General features: G+C 62.6%; 2 protein-coding genes across 4 annotated transcripts; both read right to left on the bottom strand.

Moving 5' to 3' along the window:
- Window positions 1-921: 921 nt before the first annotated feature.
- Window positions 922-12,278, bottom strand: SPATA20 (spermatogenesis associated 20). Its single transcript, XM_064466918.1, has 16 exons — window positions 12,173-12,278; window positions 10,885-11,022; window positions 10,554-10,618; window positions 9,982-10,136; window positions 9,597-9,740; window positions 9,126-9,327; window positions 8,897-9,027; window positions 8,713-8,817; window positions 8,153-8,227; window positions 7,730-7,942; window positions 7,385-7,577; window positions 6,458-6,626; window positions 5,811-6,019; window positions 5,469-5,668; window positions 5,265-5,345; window positions 922-1,436 (listed from the first exon to the last, which is right to left on the bottom strand). The coding sequence occupies exons 1-16, from the start codon at window positions 12,202-12,204 to the stop codon at window positions 1,266-1,268; spliced, it is 2,283 nt and encodes a 760-aa protein (XP_064322988.1). The 5' UTR covers window positions 12,205-12,278; the 3' UTR covers window positions 922-1,265.
- A 52-nt stretch (window positions 12,279-12,330) lies between these two features.
- On the bottom strand, window positions 12,331-23,486 carry EPN3 (epsin 3). Of its 3 annotated transcripts, none has more exons than XM_064467287.1 (10): window positions 23,404-23,486; window positions 18,632-19,287; window positions 18,096-18,214; window positions 16,322-16,405; window positions 15,927-16,034; window positions 15,733-15,817; window positions 15,194-15,502; window positions 14,160-14,270; window positions 13,542-13,763; window positions 12,331-13,401 (listed from the first exon to the last, which is right to left on the bottom strand). In XM_064467287.1, the coding sequence occupies exons 2-10, from the start codon at window positions 19,200-19,202 to the stop codon at window positions 13,082-13,084; spliced, it is 1,929 nt and encodes a 642-aa protein (XP_064323357.1). In that variant the 5' UTR covers window positions 19,203-19,287; window positions 23,404-23,486; the 3' UTR covers window positions 12,331-13,081. The 3 variants fall into 3 exon arrangements, with proteins under 3 accessions (XP_064323357.1, XP_064323356.1, XP_064323358.1); XM_064467286.1 differs by lacking the exon at window positions 23,404-23,486 and adding an exon at window positions 21,938-22,331; XM_064467288.1 differs by lacking the exons at window positions 16,322-16,405; window positions 23,404-23,486 and adding an exon at window positions 21,938-22,333.
- Window positions 23,487-24,133: the final 647 nt, after the last annotated feature.

The following is a 24,133-nucleotide window of genomic DNA, read 5'->3' as shown; positions in this document are numbered from 1 at the left end:
CTGGCAGCACCCAACCAGAGCACCCAGCCTGAAAACACGGCCCCGGCCAACCTACCTCACCAGCGTCCACCCCTGCCTGCTCCAGCCCAGCCCAGCCCAGCCCAGCCATCCTGCCTCGCACGGAGCTGCTGCCGGCTGCTCTCCTGCCAGCAGGCTCGGGGGTCCCCAGCCCCCCAGCGCCTGCCCAGCAGGGAGGGCTGAGCCCCAGCCAAGGTGCAGCTGGGACATCTCCCAGCTTGCCATCCCTGCTGGGGATCCACGGCCAGGGCAATGCCAGGCGGGGACGCCCACCCACAGCGATGCTCAGGATCGTGGGGCAGCCGTGGGGCATGCCAGCCCCCCAGCTCCTGGCATCCCCAGCCCCTGCCCCCTCCAACCGCCCCAGCCCCCCAGCTCCCGGCATCCCCAGCCCCTGCCCCCTCCAACCACCCCAGCCCCCCAGCTCCCGGCATCCCCAGCCCCTGCCCCCTCCAACCGCCCCAGCCCCGGGGAAAGCTCCCCACCCTGCTGCAGGTCCCAGGGGACGCACTGCAGCTTCACAAGCCCCATCCTAGCATGGATGCGGACACTGGCTGCCAGGCCTTTTACAAGAAAAACAAGATTTTTGAAAAGTCCTTTCTCGAGCTGTACCAGGTCTCTGCACCCTTGGCAAAGCCAGGACGAGATGTTTAGCTGTTTGGAAGTGCTTAGGCTGGGCCTTGTGGCACGTTTTCATCAGCTGTGGTAATCAGCAGGTTTTTTGCATGCACTATATATTCACTTAACGTATGTTACAACCTACCCTGTAATGGAAAAATACCGCGGCTGTGGTAACCGGCAACACTTTCAAAAGCACTTGACTCCCAAGCCATCCAGGTGCTTTTGACAATGTTGCCCTGGGTTGCTATAGGAACCCTAATAGTTTTCCCATCTGACTTCTCCTTTAACACTGGGATTTATATTTAATTTGTTTTCCTTTTCCTCAGCGAGAAGAGGCAAAGAGTAAGGGGAGGGGGGAGATGCTCATCGGTGGGTGTCTCCTGGCCATGCCAAAACCAGCACCAGGGACTGGAGCCAGTTCTGCCGAGATGCTGCCAGAGCAGTGATGCAGGCAGAGCCAAATCTGCTGCAGGCAGGGAAGGGCACAGCCCCCTGGCGCTGCCAGGAACCATCCAGGAGGAAATTGATGCCCAGGGTGGCTTTATTATGGGTCTCTCCCGTGTTCCCAGGCGGGCACGACAGTCTGTCTCCCCCTCACCCTCCTGCAGGCAGAGGGACCGGGGGGCTCACTGGCAGAGCATCTCACGCAGCTCCTGGGGTGAGGTGACAGGAAGGGAGCAGGCAAAGTTGCTGCAGAGATAGGCAGTGGCTTTCCCATCCTTCCTCTCCAGGGACGCAAGGAAAGGCAACTGGCGGTAGAGGAACCCGTCGCTGTCTCCATCTGCCAGCATCAGCACCTGCCGGAGAAGGAGCTGTGAGAGCGCAGCCAGCGCCAGCCAGCTGCTCCTTCCCTCCCCGCAGATATGCCAAGCGCTGGCAGCGTCCCCCCACGCACTGGCCCAGAGACAAGAGGGGACGGGGAGCTGAGGGGACCCGTGCCAGCCCTTGGCAGCCACCTCCCCATGGCGCCTGCGCTGCCCGTGGTCCACACCATCCCCAGCAGCTTTGCCTCCCTTTTCCCCTCCAGGCACCTGGGGATGAAGCACAGGGACCAGCACACACCGGCCCAGAGGGTGACCGAGCCAGCCGGCTCCCTGGGGACACCCACCCAGCCCAGGGACAGCCCCAACCCCAGCACCAGCATTGCCCCTTCCCACCCCACAGCCCAGCTCCTCCTGCCCTCCAGATGCTGCCCAAAAGCTCGGACACCAGCAAGTAGAGGGCTGGGGGCTCTCGCAGCTGACACGGCAGCACCAGCCAGGGGTGATGATGAGGCTGCCGTGATAATTAGCTTTTCTGAAAGGGAAAACGTTTGTCAAAGCCGCAGGGCTTGCAGGCTAATCAGGGCAAAGGCCAGGAGCCAGCAGGGAGCCTGGTGCCGACACGGATACACAGGGTGAGCAAAGCACAGACTCCTCCCAGACCCAAGGCACAGCAGCAGCATCCTTCTGCCAGAGCACTCGGCTGTCTCTTGTCCGTGCCCAGCCCCAGCCCCACATGTGTGCCCACCACGGCACCTGCCGAGCACTGACACGCTCGCCACACGTTTGTGCTGCTCATGCCGCTGCCGCCGAGGGATGCCGACACCAAATGCTGCCGCCCCGGCTCCCACGGCCCCCGCCAGCCGCCGAGGGGTGGCACACACCCCTCCCACCATGGCACTGCTTGCCTGGTGCATGGCATCCTCTGCTGCCAGCCCCGGGCCTGGCAGGGACTGCCCTCACCCCGTCTCCCCAGGGGGTCACCGTGTCCCCAAGCCCTTGCCCAAGCTGCTGCAGTCCTGTCCTGTCCCAGTCGCCCCAAATCTCCCCCTCGGCCCCTGCCTTGACCCAGCTCCTGCTCAGCCCATTTCCCTGCCTGCCTCCTGCTCCCCTCCCCAACCTCCTCCCTGCTCGCCTTTGTCTGGAATTAATTCCAGGAGTGATTAATTACCAATTCATGTCCAATCTGAAATTCATTATTCATTTTTCTCACAAGCTCCCTAAGGTCCTCTTGCAGGGCCAGGATGAAGGCAAGCATCAGGCTAGCGCTCTGCAGCTGAGGAGATAATGGGATCCTTCATAATTACCCTGAAGACCATTAACAGGGCAGGGATCTGTACCAGGAGCCGGGATCCAGCCCTGGAGCAGGGATCCAACCCTCTCTGCTCCTGGCACTGGGACCTCCAGGGTAGCAGCCGCCGGCATCGCCCCCGGAGCACTTGCATCCCCGCAGCAGCGGCTGCTGCCTGTGGCAAAGGGCTCCTCCGGGTGCAGGGTCCATTTAAACCTGCGACCTCAATGCCGTTTTATCATCAGCATCTCGTTACAGCAAGGATTTCATTGTGAGGTTTGTAAGGAACTAATTCCTGGAATGACCTAATTAATTGTGTTCCTGCAGACAAGCCTAGCCCCAGTGCCCTGCCGGTACGAGGGGAGCGGGGGCAGCGGGGGACATGGCCGTTACATTTCCCCAACTCCCTGGCAAAGCCGATTCCCAATGCTGCCACATCCCTGGGGTGGGTGATCCAGGGCTGCTCTGCCTCGGGCAGCTTCTCAGGGTGGGGAAGGAGAGACAGGGAGATGCGTCTCTCTTCTCCGTGTGATGCAGCGCAGAAAGGCGGATGGCTGTCTGGAGGTGGCAGGCTGCTCCTGAAGGCAGGGAGACCCTCTGAGCAGTGGGATTCCCCTCCCCTCTCTCCATCACCTCTGCAAGGCGAGGAGCCATCGCTACCACCGGAGATCAGGCTCTCTGCAGGGAATGAGCGTGGGATGGGGGAAGCCCCGGTGGGGCTGTGCTCCTCTGGGGAGCGAGCATTCCCAGCAGAGACCCTCCTGCCACGCTCCTTCTTCCAGGAAACAAACTCGGGCTGCCGAATGGTGGCTCCTGATCCACCCCACCGTCACAACATGAGGCACACACGAGGGGAGGGGCACCCCTGCCCTGCCTGCTGCCAGCCTCCAGCTGCAGCCCCCTGCGCACCCTTCCATGCACAGCCGCCCCGCACGCAGCCCGGGTGGGCGCCACTGTCCTCGGGCAGCTCCCGAGCACCCTGTGCCTTCGGCTGCCTCATGGAAACATCCATCCAGAGCACCCAGCCCTCCTCTTCCTCCATGCTTTGAGGAAGGCAACAGCCTGAGAGAGACGAACCTGCCCCCGGGGAGCAAGCATCCCCACCAGCCAGGCTTGTAACTAGCTTAGCAGGAGGGAACCAAGCAGCACAGGCTGAGAGGGAACGGCTGCGTTATTTGCTCTGCTCAAGACAAGACCCTGAAGCTGCCGGCTGCATCCCCCACTGCAGCCCACGCGGACTCGGGGGACCAACGGCTGAACAAGCTGCAGGGAAAGGGACGGGGTTATTAGCAGCGGCACTGGGCTCCCCACTGCCACTGCATCCCTTCCCGTCCCTGCAAACCGGGTCAGCCGCTGTAATCCTTCAAAGGGAGAGAGGAAGAGCGCGGGAGCAGAGGCCTCACGCACAGCACTGGGACCGGCATGGCCAAGGGCGCTGCTGGACAGGGGATGGCGGAGGAAGGACGGAGAGCTGCATCCCCAACCTGTGCTCCCGGGCAGAGGCTGTGACCATCCTCCAACACCGGCATTAAACACTGCTGGGCACATAGGCAGAGGGCCAGGGACAAAACCTCCATGGGCTGAGCGAATGCGAGGGCAGAGCAGGGAATCCTGTGCTGACGGCTCAGCCCTCCCCAGTTCACCCCAGCCAGGGTTACAGGGGGAAACTGCTGCTTTGGCTCCAGTGCCAGCTCCTGATGCGCTGCAGCTCAACATGCCAGTCCCTGGAGCCAGGACCCCAACAGGCGGGGACGAATCCAGTTCAGAGGCTGAAACGCTGAGCCCCCTCGCTCGCAGCCCAGCCCTGCTTGCCTCGGCTCAGCAGCCTTGCCAAGGCATGAGCCATCCGTCCCCGAGGCAGGGATGCTGCCCGCTGCACATGACGGGTGCCCGCTGCCACGCCGCCCTTCCCGGCCAGCTCGGTGGGCAGCAAACAGCTCCGTCCCCGCGGCACCACGGCCCCGCCGTGGGACACGCCGAGTGACGCATCTCTGAGCGGGGACGCAGAGGAGCGGAGCGAGGCGGTAACCCCAGCACACAGCGACAGCACAGCTGGGGACAAAACGTTTGGGAAAAGCTAGACCCTCCCGGCCAGGGGTACCCCCACCCGCGACACAGCCGGAGCGAGGTTCCACCTTGCCACTTCCCGAGGATGCAAGGGTGGCTCCAGGCAGAAGGTGACTGAGACACCCGCTGGATTCACACCGGGCATGACATATCCACACCGGAATGGAAGGTTTTCCCTTGGGAGCGCGGCGCTGGGGACACAGCTCAGGGTGAGAGCAGTATAAACAGCCAGCAGCAATAGCAGCCGCTGCTGCAGCTGCTCCCTGGGCTGGGCTGCCAGCGCTCTGTGCCAGGGAGAGGGGTGCAGCGGCTCAGCCGCGGCCCTGCTGGCTGCGCCTACGAACATGGAGAGGATAGGATGCTTCCCAGAAGGGAGGCAGGACAGAGGAGGAGGAGGATGGATGCTACAGCTGCACTGGGAGAAAGGATGAAGGCAGCAGCAATGCGTGACGGCAGCTGGCGGGGAGCGGCTGCGCAGGGCTGGTAGGCAGGGCTGGCACCTCTACCTTGTTTGGGCTGAAGACGGAGTGGACACAGCGCAGCATTTCTTCCGTGTCTTCTCCTCGGGGATCCCCACAGATAACGACCTGTCCGGGGAGAGCGTGGGTGGCAGCGGGGAGAAAGCAGAGAGCTGTGAGTGCACCCACAGCGCTGCCAGGCCCCCTCCCTGCGGCAGGTCCTGTAGGGGACACAGGAGCCCCTGTCCGTACCTGTTTGAGGGTGTGGTGGAAGACAGCGTTGGCCCGGGCCATCTCTGGCAGGATCATCGGGATCTTCTGCAGCCTCTTTGAGAAGGCGGCCAAGATCTGCCCAGCTTTTTCCACCCACTCCATATGGCCAGAGTAACAAGCTGCTCGGAGCAGGTTTGTGACAGTGACTGAGTTGGCGGTGGGCTCTGCTCCGTCCTGGTCTGTAGGGGACAACAGCTCCTCCATCAGCCCGATGCCTCACCATCCCACGGCTTGGTCCTCCAGCCGGGCACCACCCCTGGCCCTCCCCACGCTGCCCCACACCGTAGCCCATGCAGAGCACGGCCGTGTCCCTGAGCTCACCGTCCTTCAGGCGCAGGAGCAGAGAGGGATCACCAGCCTCGCTGGAGAAATACGCAAAGCCTTTGGGGTCCCAGAAGAGCTTGTCTTGCATGTGCTGGAGCTGTAGGGCCCACTCCAGCCAGCCCTGATCCAGCGAGGCTTCGTACAGGTCAAAGAGAGCCTGGATAATGAAGACGTAATCCTCCAGGAAGCCCTGGATGGGCACAGTGCTGCAGTGGCAGACAGGGAAGGAGCATCAGGGCCTCTGGCCAGGTGGGAAATGTTCTGCAACCCAGCAAAGCCCTACCTACTGGTCTCTGCTACCTGAGGAGATGCCACCTCAGAGCTCAGTCTGGGATAAGCAGTGGCCAGGCCAAGCCATGACAGGGCTCAGCCCCGGTTTCTGCACAGCAGGAGAGGGCAGGGGAAGGCTCCTGCCAGCTTGGAAGATGAGGAATGGGAACAAACTTGACCTTAATTCCTCCTTACTGGGTGGGGGACACTAATCCATGCCAAACTGCACCAGAAGCAGTTCTGCACAAGGCAAACAGCCTCTCTCCCTCCAAGGTCAGTCCTGCCTGGAAAAAGGGAGGACGTGGACCATCGTGGCCTGGGCAGATCCCACAGGATGGCTGGTAGGTCTGGAGACAGTCTGCACCACTTCTCACCTCTGCTCCACCGTGTTGTCTTTGCCCCGGTAGCAGCTCCGCAGCAACCTCCCAGTGGTGGGGTCAAAAAGGTGTCTCTGCAGGAAGGCAGCTGCCTGCGCAGCCCGGCTCACATAGTCCTGCTTCGCCAGGGCCACCCCAGCCTGGGCAAAGCCCGAGATCATCAGCCCTGTGCAGGCACAGACACAGGGACAGGCTCAGGGGAGCACAAGGGACTAGTCTTTCCTTTAAAGGATGCTCAGCGTGAAGCTTATCCCCCCTGACGCGCGAGGCAGATCAGAGCTCAGTCATCAGCTCTTCCGCTCAGTTCAGACCACTGAGAAAGTCACTTACTGTCACCAAAGAAAAAGGACAAAGTGCTGCAAGGCCAGCAAGAGCTAAGCTTTCACTTGCGGGCAGAAACAGGGCTTAAGCGAGCCTTCCTGTTTGCAGGACGTGGTATAACTGCAGCTCACACCAGCTCCAGATGCAGCTACTGCTGGGAACAGTGCCTGCGGTAGTGCAGTTACTACCTTGCCGCAGAATACCTGGACAGACGGACACAGAGCTGTGGTCCCCTCGCTAAAGCAGGGATGGGGATGGGCTCTGTGCCCCGCCTGGGCCCTGAATGCCCAACTCCGTCCCCTTCCCCAGAGCCCAACTGGGGGAGCTGGGCTGAGCCAGGGGAAGAGTTTTGCTGCTCTCTGCTGGCAACAGGGGAGGAAAATAAAGCCAGAGCACTATCCCAACCCCACGGCTTGCAGGTGTGGGGCAGCTTTCCCCAGGCTCTCGCAGAGCCCCGGATCCCAGCCCACCCACCGCCTCCACAGGCGGCTGTCCAGTCCCAGCAGGACTCATTGCTACAAGCCCCCAAAAATGTGCTGGCCCCAGGCAGCCGTGGAGGGGTCCAGCCAAGGCACACACCCCCAGAGCTGAGCCGCCTCTCACCATTCCACGCTGCCAGCATCTTGGTGTCCAAGTGTGGCCGCGGCCGCTGCGCCCGGGCTGCGGACAGCCTTCGCCGGCTCTCCTGCAGCAGGGCACCGAGCCGCCCCAGCTCCAGCCCGAACCGGGCCGCCGTTAGCTCCAGGGAGCACTGCACAATAAGGACGTTCTTGCCCTTCAGCTCCTGATGGGGGTCCTGAAAGGAGAGCCCTGTTCTACGAATGCCAGCGGGCTGAGGAGGGGTTGGACCCCGCGTGCTTTGGGGCTGCTCTGCCATCCCCACGTGCCATGGGGTGCAGGTCCCCCACCAATGCTCGTGGTACCGGGCAGGCCTTTGCTTACCCTCACCTTCATGGGGCTCACGTTGCCGGTCTCCTTCACGCCATAGTGGTGCATGAAGACATCTCCCAGGGTTGTCCCCTCTATGGCCCCCTCGACAGGGTCAGGAAGGAGAGCCCGGATTTCCTCAGCTGACCACACACAGAAAGCTCCTTCTCGCTTCTTTCCAGATGCAGTGGTTGGGTAGGAATCTGCATCTTCTGCACTGTAGAAACCTCCTGCCTGGGAAAAGAGCAACAGAGACCCTCCAGCTACCAGGGCAGCCCCTTCAGCCAGCGCCCCATCACTGCTGGGCTGGCAGTCCGGCCAGCGGGCCAGAGCAGTGCCCCAGACTGAGCTCAGCTGGGGAGGGAGGGAGGGAAAAGCAGGCCTAAGCCACAACCCAGGGCAGGATAAGCAGCTCCCTTTGGCCCAGCTCAGGGAACAACCTACCTGGTCACTCAGATCCCGTGAGACGTAGAGCAGAATGTCTTGGGCGACATCGGCAAAGAACTCGTCGCCAGAGATCTGTGGGAGGCACAGGGTGGACATCAATGTTATAAGGGGCAGAGGGGAGGCAAGAGACCCAGCGAGGTATAATAAGTGATTCTGATTTAAAGAGCTGGAACATTTGAACATCCAGGGATTTTAAACATGGGGTCGATTCAGAGTAAGATCTCTGATAGGAACCTACAGGCACTGGAGAGCAACCCTGGAGTTACACCAAGGTCAGAGGCAGCAGCACGTTTGCTGACTCTTGCAAAGACAGAGTGCTGTTCCCTCCCCCATTATGCTCAAAATCCTGGGGCTAAACTGTCACGGATTTGTGCAGCATTCCACCTACTGGTCTTCATCCGGACAGAAGGGGAGCACGGGACCGCTCCACACCATTGGAATGGGCAATATCTTGGGGAACAGGCTTTGAAGCTGCTCCCCAGACCAAGCCAGCCCTCCCCAGCCAGCACTCAGCGTGCCAAGTGAGCCCCCCCTGCAGAGGGATGCCATGGCCATACCTGAAATGCTCTGCTGTACGTAGCTGCCAGCTGCCCCTGGTCGTACAGCATCTTCTCAAAGTGAGGGACGTGCCAGTGCTGGTCAGTGGAGTAGCGGTGAAACCCCTGCAAAGAGAAGGGGGCATGCCTCCACCCCACGCCTCCTGGGCATGCCACGGGTTCACCCCTGAGGCTTTCCCCCTACCTGACCGATGTGGTCATGGATGCCCCCATGAGCCATCATCTTGAGGGTATGCAGAGCCATCTGCAGTGCCCGAGCACCTTCTGGAGTTGTTCGGTGCAGGGCCCAGTAGGTGAAGAGGAAATTCAAATTCACTGAAAGACAGAGAAAAAGTGGGAGGCTGTGGGGTGGGCTCTGCCCCCACGGCGCTGCCCGCCCCACGGCACAGCTCAGCAGCAGAGGCCGGACTGACCTGGGGTGGGGAACTTGGGGGATTTGGAAAAGCCGCCGTAGTCTTCATCATAGGAGTTGGAGAGCTGCTGGAAACAGGTGGCCATCACCTCTTTGGATGGTGGGGGTGACTCCTGGCCCTGCACACGGATCTCGGACACGTGTAGCAGTGCTTCCAGGATCTTCCGGCTGTTCTCCAACAGAGCTTCTTTGTTCTCCTTCCACTAAGAGGCAGAGTGAGAAAGTCAGTTCCTCCATTTTTTGCCTCTCTGCTTCCTGCATTGCGCCAGGCCAAACTGCCCCTTCAGTTCTTGGTCCCCCCTCCCCAAATCGGTTCCAATCCACCTCTGACCCAGCCGAAGCTCTGACGTGTTGTTTGGGCTACTGTCTCTCACAACTGTATCTCTTAACTCAGTCACCCACCAAGCGCAGACCCATTTCCCTGCGGCCCCTTTGGTAGAGCACTGCCTGCTCCGCCATTCCTGCTCCATACCTGCTCTGCGATTCGGAGCAGCACAGTCCGAAAGCCAACGTGATGAACTCCATCTTCAGGAGGGAAGTATGTCCCCCCTACAAAGGGCTTGAGGTCTGGAGTCAGCCAGACGCTCATCGGCCAGCCACCTCCACCGCTGGTTGCCTGAAAACCAAATCACGGGTGCACCAAGGTCACGCACGAGGCACCCTCTGCTCTGACCGCTCCGGCACATCCAAGTGCCTCACTTGAGGACAGGCGCGTGCTTCTCTCCACCCCTGTGATCACGCATGGCCCCATTCAGACCACCCACATGCTGGTTCTTCTTGACTGAGGAACATGACCAGGAACTTCATCTTGAGAGCGCCAGCCAAAGCCCCCCGAGCCCTGCCCGTGCTTCCCTTACCTGCACAAAGGTCATGTACACTTTGTCCACATCTGGCCGCTCCTCACGATCCACTTTGATGCACACAAAGTTCTTGTTCATGATCTCCCCGATCTCCTTGTTCTTGAAGGACTCCTCCTCCATCACATGGCACCAGTGGCAGGTGGAGTAGCCAACTGAAAACAAGCTCAGGCGCGTGAGGAAAGGCCCCTTGCAGGGAGCAGGACACACGGTACGGGGAGGTCGCTCAGAAGGGGGACGCCCTGCTATGGGGGAAGAGCTGCTGCTCCCTTGGGGAAGAGGGGGAGGAGGAAGGCCTCCTGTGAGCACAGCGGCTTGCAGAGCCTCCCAGGCTCTCCAGCTCTTGCTTCTAAAATCTGGCCAAGGACTCTGGTAGCCAGGAAGGCCCCTGGATGGAGCCCATCTTCAGCGAGAGCTATTAAAAAGCCCTCTCCTGCTGGCAGAGAATTAGTGCCTGGTGTCCATCCTTACCTCTGCAGCTATTCACACACCAGCTCAGGACACAGCCCAGCTTACCTGGTCATCTACTGAACAACACGTGGGAACATGAAATATGTGTTGTTTCTGGTTACCTGATAGGAATATCAGCTTGTTTTCTTTCTTTGCTTTATCAAAGGCTTCCTGACCCCAAGGGTACCTGTGGAGGGAAGACAAGAAAGGAGCTTCAGGGGTCACTGCTGCCAGGATTCACGGGCTCCTCTAAAGCTGCCTGAGGAACCGCTGCCTGGTCGAGAGCAGTCAGGACAGTTGGGGCACGGCTGGCTCAGGAGCACGGGCCCTGAGCCCGTGGGGAGCTGCACGGGAGGCCAGGCTGCTTCGCCTGCCATCACTTCCCTGGCAGAGGGTCCCTCAGCCCCTGGACACAAGGCGAGGAGGAGGGAGAAAGGCACCGGCTGCTCTTACCAATCCACAGGGTTGTGAGCGTGCTGCAGGAGGTAGGGGGAATTCTCATTAATCAGGCGGTTGGTGTGACGAGGGATGCTGGGGGGGCTGGTTGTGCCCCCCATGGCCATGGTCACGCTTCCCGTTAGAAACACACACCTGCGACGCCAAACAGGCTCATCATTTCCTTGTTCGCCCCTGGAGAGAGCCACGACGTCCCAGACCGGCACCACCTTCACCCTGGCTCCTGCGGGTGCCCAGCACGGGGTGGGGTGCTGCTCCCCACTCCCCACTATTTGCCCCCTGTGCCAGGGGAACCGCTCCCAGCCCCGGGGCTGGATGGCTCTGCTGGGGTTCTGCCCACCTCCTTCCCTGCCCCAGGACCCTACAAAGTCCTCCCCACTTGCTGGAGGCTCAGGCAAGGTTGTTCTCCTCCGCTCGGCACAGCCACCCCCAGGGCCCCCTCCCCTCCAGGCCCCAGCCCACCACCAGCACCCTTTGGGCACACAGTCACCCAACAGCTGCGGGTAAGAGAGCAGCATTTGACCCGTGTGTCCTCAGAAAGGAAAAATCTCCCCCTGCGGGTGCACAGGTAGGTGCGGGGTCAGGGTGCGGGTAGGGCAGCACAGGCTCTTCATGGTGAGGGGCGCGAGGGACAGGAGGGGACCTGAGGGATCCTCCTGCTGCTGGGCGGGATGCAGGGCTGGGGCGCAGGGATGCGGGGGGGGGGGGGGGTGCAGGGAGTATGCAGAGTCATTGCAGGGGCTACAGAGATGCAGGGAGGATTTCAGGGAATGCAGAAGGGGTGCAGGGAGGATGCTGGGGAATACAGGAGGGGTGTAAGGGTGCAGAAAGGGTTTAGGAAGGATTCAGGGAGGATTTCAGGGAACGCAGGAAGGGTGCAGGGATGCAGGGAGCATTTAGGAAGGAGGCAGGGGATACAGAGAGGATGCTGGGGAATAGAGGCAGGGTGTAAGGGTGCAGAAAGGATTTAGGAAGGATTCAGGAGGGTGCAGGGGGGATATAGGGGAGATGCAGGAGGGGTGCAGGGCGTTGCAAGCACGCAGGAGAATTTAGGGGGCTGTGGGAGGTGCAGGGAGGACGTCGGGGATGCAGGAGGGGTGCGGGGATGCAGGGAGGGCGCAGGGGGTGGAGGGGGAAGCGGCGGTGCCGCAGAAGGGCTGCGGGGCGCCGCAGCGATCGATGCCCGCCCGCTCCCCGGGGGCCGAACCCGCCCCTCCCGGGGCCCCCCGCCCGCTCCCCGGGGGCCGAACCCGCCCCTCCCGGGGCCCCCCGCCCGCCCCGGTACCTGCGCGCCCGCCGCAGCGGCGCCGCCAACATGGCGGCGGGGCGGGACGGAGCCGCCGCCGCTCCCCGTCACCGGCCCGAGGCCTCCGGGGCGGCCCCGCCGCGGCCCGGCCCGGCCCCCCCCCGCCTCCCCGCCCGCCCCCGGAGCCGCACACCGGGTCCGACAGAGCATTTTATTGTCTCGCAGGCAGCCCGGGGCCGCCGCTCTCCAGCAGCGCCGAAGCACCGGCGGGTCCCCGTGTGCGTCCCCTCCCCCGCCGCCGCCCCCCGATCCGGAGCGGGGCCCAGCAGCGGGGGAGGCGGCGGCTGACACCCCCCCGCCCCCGCCCCCGCCGCGCCTCCCCCCCCGCCCCGCACTCCGCTCCTTCGGAGGGTCCGGGCGGCAGCGAGCGTGGGGAGGGGGCAGAAGGTTTTGGGGGTGGGGGGGCGGCCGGAGAGGGGCGGCGAGTAACAGCCAGGGGCGTGGGAACCGGCAGGGACCCCGGTGTGGGGCAGCGCTGGGGCCGGGGGGGCCGCCCCCCATGCTCCCCACCTTGGGCAGGCACTGCCCCAGCTCCCCGCAGGCGCCAGGGCAAAGCCCCCTACCCAACCCAGCAGCGAGACCCCATGCACCAGCCCAGCCCGCTGCACTGAGCCCCCCAACCCCAGCCCTTAGGACTGAGCCCCAAAACTGCCCTTAGCTGCGGCTCTGGCCTTTGCCAGGGGAAAGGGGGGTCCCCTCTTGCCGGTCAAGCACGGGGGCTCATGCTGGCTGCCCCCCAGCCGGTGGGCGTGGGGAAGGGGCTGGCGTGGGGGGCTCCCTCCCTTGCAGCTAGCAAACCGCTGACCCCCCCACAGTCTTGGCAGGAGGAAAGGCCGGGGAAATTTGTAACAGCCGGGGAAAGGGTGAAAGTCTACATGTCCAGAGGCTTCAGAGGAAGGGGTTGAGCCCCCCCGGAGCGGACGGCGGGGCCGGGGGGCCGCTCAGCGGCAGTAAAGGCTGCGGCAAATTGCTGGGGAGTTCAGGGAAGGTGCCAGCCTGGGGAAAGGCACTGGCGGAGGCGGGCAGGGCGGCGGCGGCAGCGGGGACGCTGCTGAGGGGCAGCGGCAGGGACGCGCTGTAGGTCATGGAGTTGGCGGGGAGGCCCGCCGGCAGGCCCGGCACCGGCGAGCTGGTCCGCATCTGGTTGAGCGTCGGCTTGGGTTGCTCGGCGAGGCTGAAGGGGTTGGTGGGGGACGGCGTGCTCAGGCCTAGCAAGGAGAGGATGGGACATGTCAGGGCAGCCATGCCATCCCCAGCCCTCCTCCTCCTCCTCTTCCTCCCCTGAACACCCCTCTGGCCCAGCCCAGGGAAGCCCCCCGACTGGCAGCATCACGGCACCGGCACCTACCCGAGAGAAAGGGGTTGCGCGTCTTGGAGGCCGGTGCAGGCGCAACCAGGGAGTCCAGGTTGACCAGGGAGGAGGCGGCGGGGCCGAGGAAAGCCTCGGGGGTTTTACAGTCCTTCCGCTCCTTGCCGGATTCGGGCAGGGAGTCAGCCAGGTTGGCGAGGTCGAAGCTCTTTGCCCCGTCCTGCCTGGTGCTGGGGAACAGCTCGCCGAAGGGGTCCAGCTCTGGGGTGGGGGGGGGTGGGAGATGAGCCACGTGAGCCAGCAGGGAGACACTGAGGGTGATGGCATCCCCGCCATCACCGCACGAGGCAGCTAATGGCACGTCACACCCCCGGTCACTGCTCCATGCGGTGGAGCTGAGGCTGTGGCATGGCATACCCGATCCCCCCCGAGCCACCGTGGGAGGTGGCGGGGTTGGGGACATGCAGGGACCGGAGCTGCCCCCTCAGCTACAGGGCAGCCCAAGCCCAAGCCCATGGTGGGAACAAGCTTTGGCCACACCAGCAAGCAGCCGTGCACGGCCCGGCCAGCCCTGGAGCTGCCTCCCCGCGATGGGCAGGGACAGGTCACCGTCCCCACCTGCCCAAATTGGCCCCTGCCCGCTCCCCCGGCTCTTACCGACGGGGCTGTTGGACTTGGCCGAGGAGGGCGGCTGCGAGGGCTCCTGCTCTGGCGGCTCGGCTGGCTCGGGTGGCTTTGCAAACAGGTCGAAAGCATCCCCCCCTGGAGCTGGGGGGAAGAGGTGAGACTCAAGGAGGGGAGCAAGCGGGGAGGTTAGAGGGGGGAGGGGTACGGGCAGGAGAGAGGCAGGGGCGGCTGCCTGCAAGGAGACAGAGAAGAGGGCGTGCGGTGGAGGGACACAGGGCTGGGGGTCAGGAGCATGCACTGGCCTGGGGTGGGGGTTTAGATGAGCCCCCCACCCCAGTCCCATCTAACCCCAACGGTTAGATGGCCATTGGGGGTCATTGCAGACCAAAGCAGCCCCCAGACTGCTCACCGCCGTCACCCCACAGCAGGCAGGTCCCTTTCCCCGCCTCAGCAGGGACAGGCGGAGGGGACAGGCCTGCAGCAATGCTTTAACAACCAGCACTGGCCCCCAGGCCAGATCTTGCTCTCCTCCCCAGGGACCAAAACTGAGGGCAGCACACATGGAACCTACACGGGGCTGGAGGAAGCGCTGAGGAGGAACCAAGAGCGGCACTGAGCTCTGTAGGCTGCTCCTACAACCACTTCCCCATCTGCAACGCGGCACCTGCGAGCAGCAACTGCCGCATCCCGGCAGGGTGCACGCAGCTGGTTTGGGGTGAGCAAACAAACAGGTATCACCGGGGGGGGGACACATTGTCACCCCGCTGCTGGAAAGCTGCTGTCTGCTCCCAGGGGAGGGCTCCGTTAAATGTGCCACGTTAATTAAACATTAAAGCAGCCTATTCTGTGCAGAGAGAAAGCCTAAATGTTCCTTCAAGTCTTCAGGATGCCGAGGGGAGAGTGGAGGCCCCGCTGCGGGGCAGGAGGGCGGGGAGGGGGTGTTTGCAGAGCTGGCTGCGGGGGGAAGGGGGGAGCACCCCGGGATGCCCGCTCACAGGAGGGCAGTGATGGCCAATGCTGCCTGCAGCCCCCAGCAAAGCCAAAGTGACGATCGAGCCTCTTACCAGGGTTAGGAGGTTGCTCGGCCACAGCGGCCCAGGGGTCAGCAGCTGGCGCAGAACCAGACACCTGGGGAGGGGGGGATGCTGTCACCCAGGGGTCCGCAGGAGGGAAGCCAGAAGACAAGGGCGCCTTCCCCCAAGGGTCGGAGGCTGCAGTTGTGCTGGGGGCGAAATCCCAGGGCCCAGCGGAGGTTTGCTGGGCCGAGGTGCTCGCCTGGGAGAGGGGCTCCCCACCGGCGGCTGGGACCGGCACCCAGGGGTCAGCTGCACCAGCCCAGGCAGAGGCTGCCGGCTCCGCTTTGGGTTTCATATCTGAAAGAAGAAGGGAAGCTGTGGAAGAGGGGAACAGTGCAGGGGGCACAGAGGGATGCTGAGACCACAGCTTCCAGCAGCACTGCCCAGGTGTGCAACATACAGGGCAGCGGAGGGAGGAGAGGCAAGATGTCCTTACTGATGAGCTGCTGGGGACTGGGGAGGGACAGAGGCAAGGGAGAGGTTTCTGCCACTGTCCCAGGCTTTGGCAGCCTGCAAGTTGCCCTTACCTGGCATTTCCCATGGGTCGGCAGATGTGTGGCTGGAGGGGGCTGGCGCCGGCCCAAATATATCTGCCAGCTCCAGTATAGAGGACTGCAAACAGAAAGGGAATAAAGAGGTGAGGGAAGCCCAGGGCAGACCTGCAGAATCGCCCCAGAGCCCAGGGCTGGCTGTGTGGCCATCCAGGTCCCCAGTACTGTACCTGGCTTTTCTTCATCTTATCTTCTTCTTCCTCTTCCTCCCTGCCCTGGGCAGTCTCCTCTGTGGCCCTCTGCAGCAAGGAGTTCTCCCCTTGCCAAGCCCTCACCTCCTGCAGGGACAAGGGACAGGGCCCATGAGCTCAGCAACCCTGCAGCCAGCACCTTCTCCAGGAGACAGACCCACCACAGGAGCTGCCACCGCATGCCCGAAAAGTCCCAGCATCCGAGCACACAGCTCCTCTGGGGCCGAGCCCACCAGGAGAGTGCTCAGCAGAGAGCCCAGAGCAGCAAAAGCAAAGCAGGTGCTGGAGCGAGGCAGTGTTTTGGGCTCCGGTGCCCCAGAGAGAAGCCCAAGTGCAAGGGGAGAGGAGCACCCGGGGCTGCGGGGCTCAGGTACCTTCTCGTGCTCCTCTTTGCTCAGCGCGAGCGCTAGCTGCAATTGCCTTTCTTCGTCTGTACTGGAAATTGGAGGAAGTGGCTTCTGCCAACAGAGGAAATTGGGTGACATTTAGCTTGCCCTCAGCTCGCAGGATTGCTCGGAGGTCCCTGTCCTCGCCACCACCTCTCCTGCGGCCCCTTGCCTCTCTGCACAGCATCTCTGTGCCCGTCCAGCCGGCTTTGCCTGCAGAACCCCAGCCAGGTGCCCCTATGCTCTCAAACTGGCTCCTGCTCAGGCTCCCCTGTGGCCACTGTCCCAGCTCCTTCCCCTGCAAAGCCACCTGCCTCTGCATCTAGGCTGGGATGACCCTGAATTAGGCAGCCAGCATCTCCCCTGAGGGGTTTCTGAGGACTCCAGTGCAGTCAGCAGAGGAGAGGGGATCAATTAGGTGTCTCCTCACCCTTGCAGCCTGCTGAGGAGGAAGGTTGGCAATGCCGACTAGCCTCGGTTCTGCCCAGTGCTGCTCTGCTGGGGGAAAAGCACCCAGACCTGAGGCAGATTTTGGGGAGAGGCTGTGCCCGTACCACCACGGCAGCCCCGATCACTGCCCCGTGACACTTGTCCCGCAGCATGGGACCAGCTGGGGCTGGGAATGGGTACCCCTGTGGGGGTGTACGTGTGTGCACGGCTGTACAAGCGTGTGTGAGCGTGTACATGTGTGTGCGGCCCAGATGGGCTCCAACAGGCAATGCTCTCAAGAGCGTGTTCTTAGCGTTCATCGCAGCAGCATGTGGAAGCTATAAATACTCCAATTCCAGGACAAAAATAGGGATATATGCTCTGCTCCATCTCCAAAAGAGCCTCCATCAGGCAGGGAAGATGGGCAGCAGCAAGCGCCATCTCTGAAGCATGCCCCCTGCCCCGGCCGGAGCAGGATCATGGCGCTTGGTGCCAGCCCCGCAGGGATGCCCGCCGGCCCGGGCACACAACCCCTCGGTCACCACGTCCCTCTGACTTTGTGTGCCTGGCCGTACCTGCACGCCCCACACAGGCAGTGCCAGCTGGTGACAATCTCAGCCGGTGCGCAAATAAGCCGTCCCTGGTGGAAAAGGGGCCGTGGCCAGGGGATAGGAGAGGGGACAGGCCTGGGGGAGGTTTCACCGTTGGGGACAGCAGCTCGCTTGCTGCCTGCACCCCTGCTTGGCTCCTCCCGGTGCTGTTTTCCAGTGCGCCTTCTAGCCCGGTTTGAAAGGACCAGCCAGTGGGAGGGAGCAGCCGGCCCCACCGTGCCCCCAGCCCGGTGCACAGCCCCGGGGACGCTGCTGGCCTCCCACCCACCATGCGAACCGCAGCGCTGGGCAAGGCATCGCCTCCCAAAACCTCTGTGGCAAGGCAAGAGAAATGGGGGAGCTTAGACCAGAGCTTAGACCAGAAGCCCTTGGTGGAAGAGAGCAGTCAGGTTTGGTGGGAAGGGGTTCGCAGTGAATCCAGAAGACCCCCTGTAAGTTCACCCTGGGGTCTGGGGGCTGGACAGGTCTCGGCCTGATGTTGTCCCTCCTAGTATGAGGACGGGGAGCAGGAGCAGCACGTGCCTCCATCTGCCTGCTGGTGATTTTGCATGCCAGCCACAGTGCGAGTAGCCTGGTGCAGTTGTGGGTGCATACACCAGCCTCAGGCAGCCCCCCAGAATCCTCCCTCTTCCCAGGGAAATGACCCACCGTGCCCGCAGGCAAGGCAAGGTGCAGGGAGATGCCCGGCCTCATGCACCCCACGGCGGGCAGAGTCACCCTACCTTCTCTGCCTCCTCCCGACTCATGGCCAGCGCAAGCTGCAGCTGCAGCTCCTCCTCACCCGTCGTCTGGGGCCTCGCTTGCTCCAGGTCAGAAGCAAACCGTGGGGATGAGGATGATGCTGGAGATAACAGAGGAAAAGAAGAAGAAGCAGCGTCAGGACTGGGATATTTTGGGGAGCACATCAGCAGCCTCCCCCAGGCCCCATCCCAACGCCCACAGCTCTGCAGCGCAGCTTCCCCAGGGGACATAGCCCCACTTTAGAGCTCCCTACCACGAACAAGCCATGGGTTTTAGGTTTGGGGCACCGCCAGCTGCCACCACTCTTGGGGTTCACCACTGGCCCAGCCAAACCTCTGCCCGTTGCACAGGGTAGAGTCAGGCTTCACCGCCACCCCTCCAAAAGGCGGTGGGGAGCGATGGGGGGAGCGATGGGCACCAGGCAGTGCAAACCAAATGCCTGCCTCCACCCCACAGCGAGCCCGAGCGAGCCGCCAGCCCCGCGAGCAAGCCCCCAGCCCCCTCCAGCAGCACTCACAGTTAAAGGAGGAGGGCGAGCCCCGTGCCCGGCCGTAGTCGTCGCCGTAGGGTGATGCACGGCGGCCATAGGCGGCCTGGTGGCTGCCGCTGCCCATGCCCTCGAGGGCCATGCGCTCCTTGGTCTGCAGCGCGTGCGCCCGCTCCTGCTTCAGCCGCTCCTCGTCCTTCAGCAGTGCCATCACCTGCTTCACCTTCTCTCGGATGTTGATGCCCTGGTCTTTGCCGTCCCGGTCCACGTACTGGAAGTCCTTCAGCGTTTGGATGGTGTAGAGGTTCTCCCGGCATTGGTGGGTCACCTTCTCAGAGCCGGTTTTGATGAGGTAGTCCAGGAGCGTGAGGGCTTTGTAGACATGACGCCAGTTCTTGCCGCTGTCGTTCAACCGCCGCCAGATCATGCCCATGACCTCGGCGAAGGCCACCGTGTTGAAGGTGAGGTCGGCGATCTCCGACATCAGGGAGCTGGGGGGTCCCCAGGGATCATTGGAGGTGGCCTCCCGCACCTTGATCTCTGCCTCCGAGTAGTTGTGCACGATGTTTTTCACCTGCCGGCGCAGCGCCGAGGTCGTCATGGCTGTGCGGTGCCAGTGACCCGCCGCCGGCGGGCAGGAACAGTGGAGAAGAGATGGACGCTCACAGCTACGGCCTCACCGGCGCCTGCAGTGGGGATCAGGGACACAGAGACCTCAGCACCGCCCCGACCACTGAGACCCATCCCCAGAGCCCTCGGCTGGCACCTGGGACACTTCTCAAGGTGGAAGTGCCCATCGTCAGGGTGTCAGGCGCTCTGTGCCGGGCTGCCACTGCTCACTAACCCAAAGACACACAGGATGCAGGATGCTCAAGGAGAAAAAAAATCCATAGCAAGCCGGTACCCAGCACTGTGGAGCCGCCAGGAGATTTGGCTCTGGATTCGGCAACATTTGGAGGAGATTTTACCCTGCGCTTCTGCTGCTAAAAGTAACCACCTGAAAATGGCAGCTCCCTCCTCCAGATCCCAGCTGCCTCAGCCCCACCATCCCGGCAAATCTGGTTTCAGGCCCCCCGGCCCTCACGCCAGCCAGAGCCCCCCCTGTACCCCCAGGTGGGCTATCTGAGGCCATATGTGGCCCTGCTCACCCCAAGGCTCTCGGTGCTGCTGAGGATGCGTCGTGCAAAACCAAAACGCTGCCGTGAGTCAGACCCTGCCATGACTTACCAGCGCTGGCAGCCACTCGGGTGGGTTTTCCCAGAAAACTCGATAATTTTGCTTCCCCAAGAGGCTACGGGTACGGAAGAGCATGCTAATGCGGGGCTGCGAATTCAGGATGCTATCCTCCAGCACCAGGTCAGTGAGTGGGTTGGATAACGCAATCGCCCTCTGCGAAAATGCCCGAGCTGCCTAAGCCTTCTCTGCACCCAGACCCAGGGCTGGAGCAGCAGGGGCTGGTATGGCCGGGAACTGCCCTGGTACCTCCCCGGAGGTCAGTGCCCGTCCTTGGGACGCGCTGCGCCTGACAGGGATGCAAAAATCATGTGGGTCAGTCTGGACCCATCTTCACTTGAGCCCGTCACCACTCTGTCCCCTATTCCAGGCCAGTCCTAATCCTCACCTTCTCCCCGTGTGGTGGGAAGACACTGTTTACCCTCATTTTATCAGAGGGCTAAGCAAAGCCCAGAAGCAGACACTGCCTGGAGCTGCCTTGCCCTGCTGAGGGCCGCACCGCGGGGGAGCCAGGCTGTTCTCATTGCTCCCGCTGCAGCTGCAACAAAACTCACTAGCAATTTCTCCCCCTCCAAGATAACGCTTGCGGGCAGGGGAATATCTCCCCTATGCAGCAGTGCCTGTGGACAGCGATTGCTGGTTTCCATCCCACCACCCACCTTGTGGTGACGGTACCTCCCTGAACCGCAGCCACTGTGCTGCATCCAGCCCTCTCCCGGCTTGGGACACTGCTCCCTCCCGCCGGAGCTGGGCCAGGGCCATGCCGACGTGCCCAGGAGCCACGCACAGCGCCCGCCTCGCTCCCGCACAACCCGTGCGACCAGTCCGGCACCTCCTGCTCCCGCGGGCCAGCGGCCGGGCGCCCCACGGCTCCTCCACCGGCAACGTCCCCCGTGAGTCAGAGAGGAGCCTGGCACCGCCACAGTCGCGGGCGGCCGAAGTTTCTCTCGAGACGTTTCCCTGTATTGATTCCCTTTCGCAACACAGCCCATCGGCACGGCCTTTGGGTCCCGCCGGGAGGGCCCGCGGTGCGACAGCCGCGCCGTTGCCCGCCTGGCACGGAAACACCTTCGAGACAAGGACAGCAACGCAGCAAAGTCCTCCAGGACTTGGCTCCATGCTCCGCTTTCCACCAACACCCGGGTGGGAGATAAAGTCACGTTTTCCAAAGATGCCACCGGCCTGGCAAACACCAGCAAACACCGGCAAACATCAGCGCTTCTCCTCTGGGGCAGGACAGTCCCTCCTGCCTCCAACAGGTCTCTGGGCAGGACAAACCCCAGGTCTAGCGTGACAGGCTCCGTGCCGGAGGCCCAATCCCAGCTGGACTTTGCCCACCACGAGATGGCCCAGGATGTCTTCATGGGAAGAGATGGGAAGCAGGGGCTGGGGTAGGGGCAAGAGGAGCGTGGCCCTGGGTGGAGCGCAGCCAGCGGCGTTAAAAGCAGTGGGGGTTTATCAAACACAATATCCCCCACCCCGGAATATAAAGGGAGTGAAACAGAAGCTGTGCGGGAGATAAGGCGGCAGCACCCGGCAGCTCAGATGGAATTACCGCAGTGACCTTGAGCAAGAGGCTGCCAGGTGGGAGAAAGACACAGGGGTGCGGGGACAGGTCCCCATCGCCCCACGACCCGGCGCAGGGGGCTGCGAGGAGGAATCACACGGAGGGGGAGCAGGAGGGGATGTGGGGACGGAGGGAAGGTCAGAGGGGCCGGACGAGAAGCGGTGGAGGGAGGCCGCGGGGGGGGGAGGGTGGGGGGATTAAAGCCTGGCTCCATCCCCGGTCGGGTGCGGGGCTGGGGGAAGCGGCGCCCGACATGGAGGGAGCGGCGGGGAAAGGCTCCCGGCAGAGCCCTCGGCCGCGCCGCCGCCTCCCGGGGCCGCCCCCGCAACCCGCCGCGGGCTCCCGGTGCCCCGAGCCCGGCCCGGGGAGGTACCGCACCGCCGAGCTACCCGCCGGGGCCCGGCATCCCCCGGCCCGCGATGCTCCGGCCTCCAGAACCTTCCTCCTCCTCCCTTCTTCTTCCTCCTCCTCCTCCTCTTCCTCCTCCCCCCCCACCCCCCGCGGCCCGGCTGCGGGGGGCGCGCAGCCCCGCTTACCTGCGCGGAGCGGAGCGCGGTGCCGGTGCCGGGAGGCGCGGGTTGGAGGCGGCCGCAGCCCGCCCGCCCCGCTCCGCGCCGCCGAGTTGCCGGGCTGGCTGGGCAGGTCCCGGCTTAACCCCTTCGGGGCCGCCACAGCCCGGCCCCGGTTCCCTCCCGGAGGCACGGGCAGAGGCTCCCCCAGCACCACCCCCGTCCCGGTGCGGTGCAGCGCGGTGCGGTACCGGCCGCCGGGGATGCGGCGCCGAGCCCCGGCCCCGCCGCATGCGGGAGGCGGGGATGCTGTAAATGCTCAGTCACTGCCCCTCGCTGGCAGCCAGCCAGGCGCTGCTCCTGCTGCTGCTGCTGCCGCCTGGGCTTGAGGGGTTTGGGGCTTTTTTTGTTGTTGTTTTTCCACTCACCCCCCCATCATTTTTTTTTTTTTAAAACCGAAATCAGCGTCCCTGAGCTCGGAAGCGGCTCTGAGGGATGCCGACCCGCTCCATAACACAGCTCCCTTGCTGGTACCCAAGGCCACAGATGCAGTCTGGGTTCATTAAAATTTGTTTTTGGTTTTTTTTTTTCCTTTTTTTTTTTCTGGGATCTAAATTTGGAGCAGATTCTTCCCCTGCTCTGAACAGCTCCCGGAGCCTGGGAGAGAGAGGGAGGCATCAGATGACATGACAAAATAAGTCATGTCTCTCGATCATTTTGATGCCACCCCCTCGCTCCTGGCCTCTGCCTTCCATTTTAATCACTGACAGGCCTTCAAGTATTATGGATATATATAATCTTTTTTTGTATCGCTGACATTTTCCATAATGGAGAGCATCTCCTGGGTGCTGAGCCATTCTGGAGGGGGATCGTGCCTGCCCGCTGATGCTCCGGCCCCACAAAGCCCAGAGCTGAGATTTATCTTGCCCCAGGCTCCAGCACTGATGGTCTGAAGGTCGTATCTCGGGTCGCAGGGAGAAGGTGGCGGGGAGGCTGCGTGCCTCCAGGAGCTTTGCAGATCTCCTCGGCCTGACTTCCCCAGATCTCCTCAGCCTGACTTCCCCAGCAGGCTCTGGCCGCACAAGCTGAACGCGCATCTTGTCCCACTCCCATCCATAGCCTGGGAGAAGAGCACTTCCAGCATCCAAACCATCCTCCAGGACAACCTGGAGAACATCCCAGGTCAGGCAACCAAGAAGAACAGCTCCCACTGCCCAAGATCCCAGCCTTCCACTTCCTTGGTTCCCAGTGCTGTGTCGGATGGCCGAGGCAGCCAGCTCACCCCTATTTGCTTTTCATAAGCAAAGTGAACCTCTGCCCGGGGACACGACACCCCAAGAGCCGCAGCAGAGCCATACAGACGTGGCGTTTGCTAGGTGGCCCACAGCCCTGCCAGCAAGGCTCTAAAGCCGATTTCCCTCAGCCCTGGCACAAGGTGGTGGCTCACTCAGACCCCCTCTGCCACTGAGAAGCCTCTGGAAACGTGCCATCACCTTCTGCTTGCAGCATTTTCCTGGAATCCCCCTTCCCGGCCTCTCCAATAGTTACGGTGTCTTCGGGCCCCAACTCACGTGACGGGTTTGGTATGCAACTCCCAAGGCCAGGAAGGTCGCTCACCTCGGTTATTTAGCAAACACAGCTCAAATTATTAACACTAATACAAATAATGCCCACGTTTGGGAGAGAAGGAGGAACGGTCTCCTCACCGGGCTGCTAGGGCTTGGCACGGCGGGGAGCGGAGCGTCCACGCGCCGTTCAGAGCGCAGGGCTGGCCAGCCCTCAGGGTCCCGGCTCTAGTGACACAACCCACATCTCACACCGGGCCTGTAAATGAGGGGTGTGTGTTTCTAAAGGTGTTCTGTGGAAGCCAGCTCTAATTCCACTGCAGTACCAGTCCTGTAACTTCCACAAATCAATGCAAAAGAAAAAAGGCAGCTGGCTCAGAGAAAGCTGCAGCAGCCAGACAGGGGAGTGCCGCACTTGTTGGCCCATCACATCCCTTCCTGTGCGCTGCCTGTACCTTGTCCCTTGAGGACAATCTTGTCTGAGGCTGTAAGAGGCACTGGCAATATTTATGACAAAAAAAATTAGACTATTGACAGCATTCAGGTTTGTTCTCCTTTGCAGAAGTTCTCGTGCCAGGCACCAGCCCTGGGCCTCGGGGCTCCTCCCTCGGAGGGGGAGGCCAGCGCGGGGCATTCTCCCAAGGTACCCGACTAACCC

This window comes from Phalacrocorax carbo, chromosome 16 (genome assembly GCF_963921805.1).
Source record: "Phalacrocorax carbo chromosome 16, bPhaCar2.1, whole genome shotgun sequence".
Classification (NCBI taxonomy): domain Eukaryota; kingdom Metazoa; phylum Chordata; class Aves; order Suliformes; family Phalacrocoracidae; genus Phalacrocorax; species Phalacrocorax carbo.
Note: the sequence above shows the minus strand (reverse complement) of the source record. Positions and strands in the feature narration are given on the sequence as shown.

What these genes read in the sequence shown, in the direction of transcription:
- SPATA20 (XM_064466918.1), bottom strand. Translation starts at nt 12,204, where the DNA reads ATGTTGGCGGCGCCGCTGCGGCGGGCGCGCAG. An exon ending in GATGCTGGCAGCGTGGAATG is followed by an intron (nt 6,627 to 7,384) that starts GTGAGAGGCGGC and finishes GTGCCTGCACAG; the next exon opens with GGCTGATGATCTCGGGCTTT. An exon ending in GCTCCTGCGCCTGAAGGACG is followed by an intron (nt 5,669 to 5,810) that starts GTGAGCTCAGGG and finishes TGTCCCCTACAG; the next exon opens with ACCAGGACGGAGCAGAGCCC.
- EPN3 (XM_064467287.1), bottom strand. Translation starts at nt 19,202, where the DNA reads ATGACGACCTCGGCGCTGCGCCGGCAGGTGAAAAACATCGTGCACAAC. An exon ending in CTCGCCCTCCTCCTTTAACT is followed by an intron (nt 18,215 to 18,631) that starts GTGAGTGCTGCT and finishes TGTTATCTCCAG; the next exon opens with CATCATCCTCATCCCCACGG. An exon ending in ATAAGATGAAGAAAAGCCAG is followed by an intron (nt 15,818 to 15,926) that starts GTACAGTACTGG and finishes TTCTGTTTGCAG; the next exon opens with TCCTCTATACTGGAGCTGGC.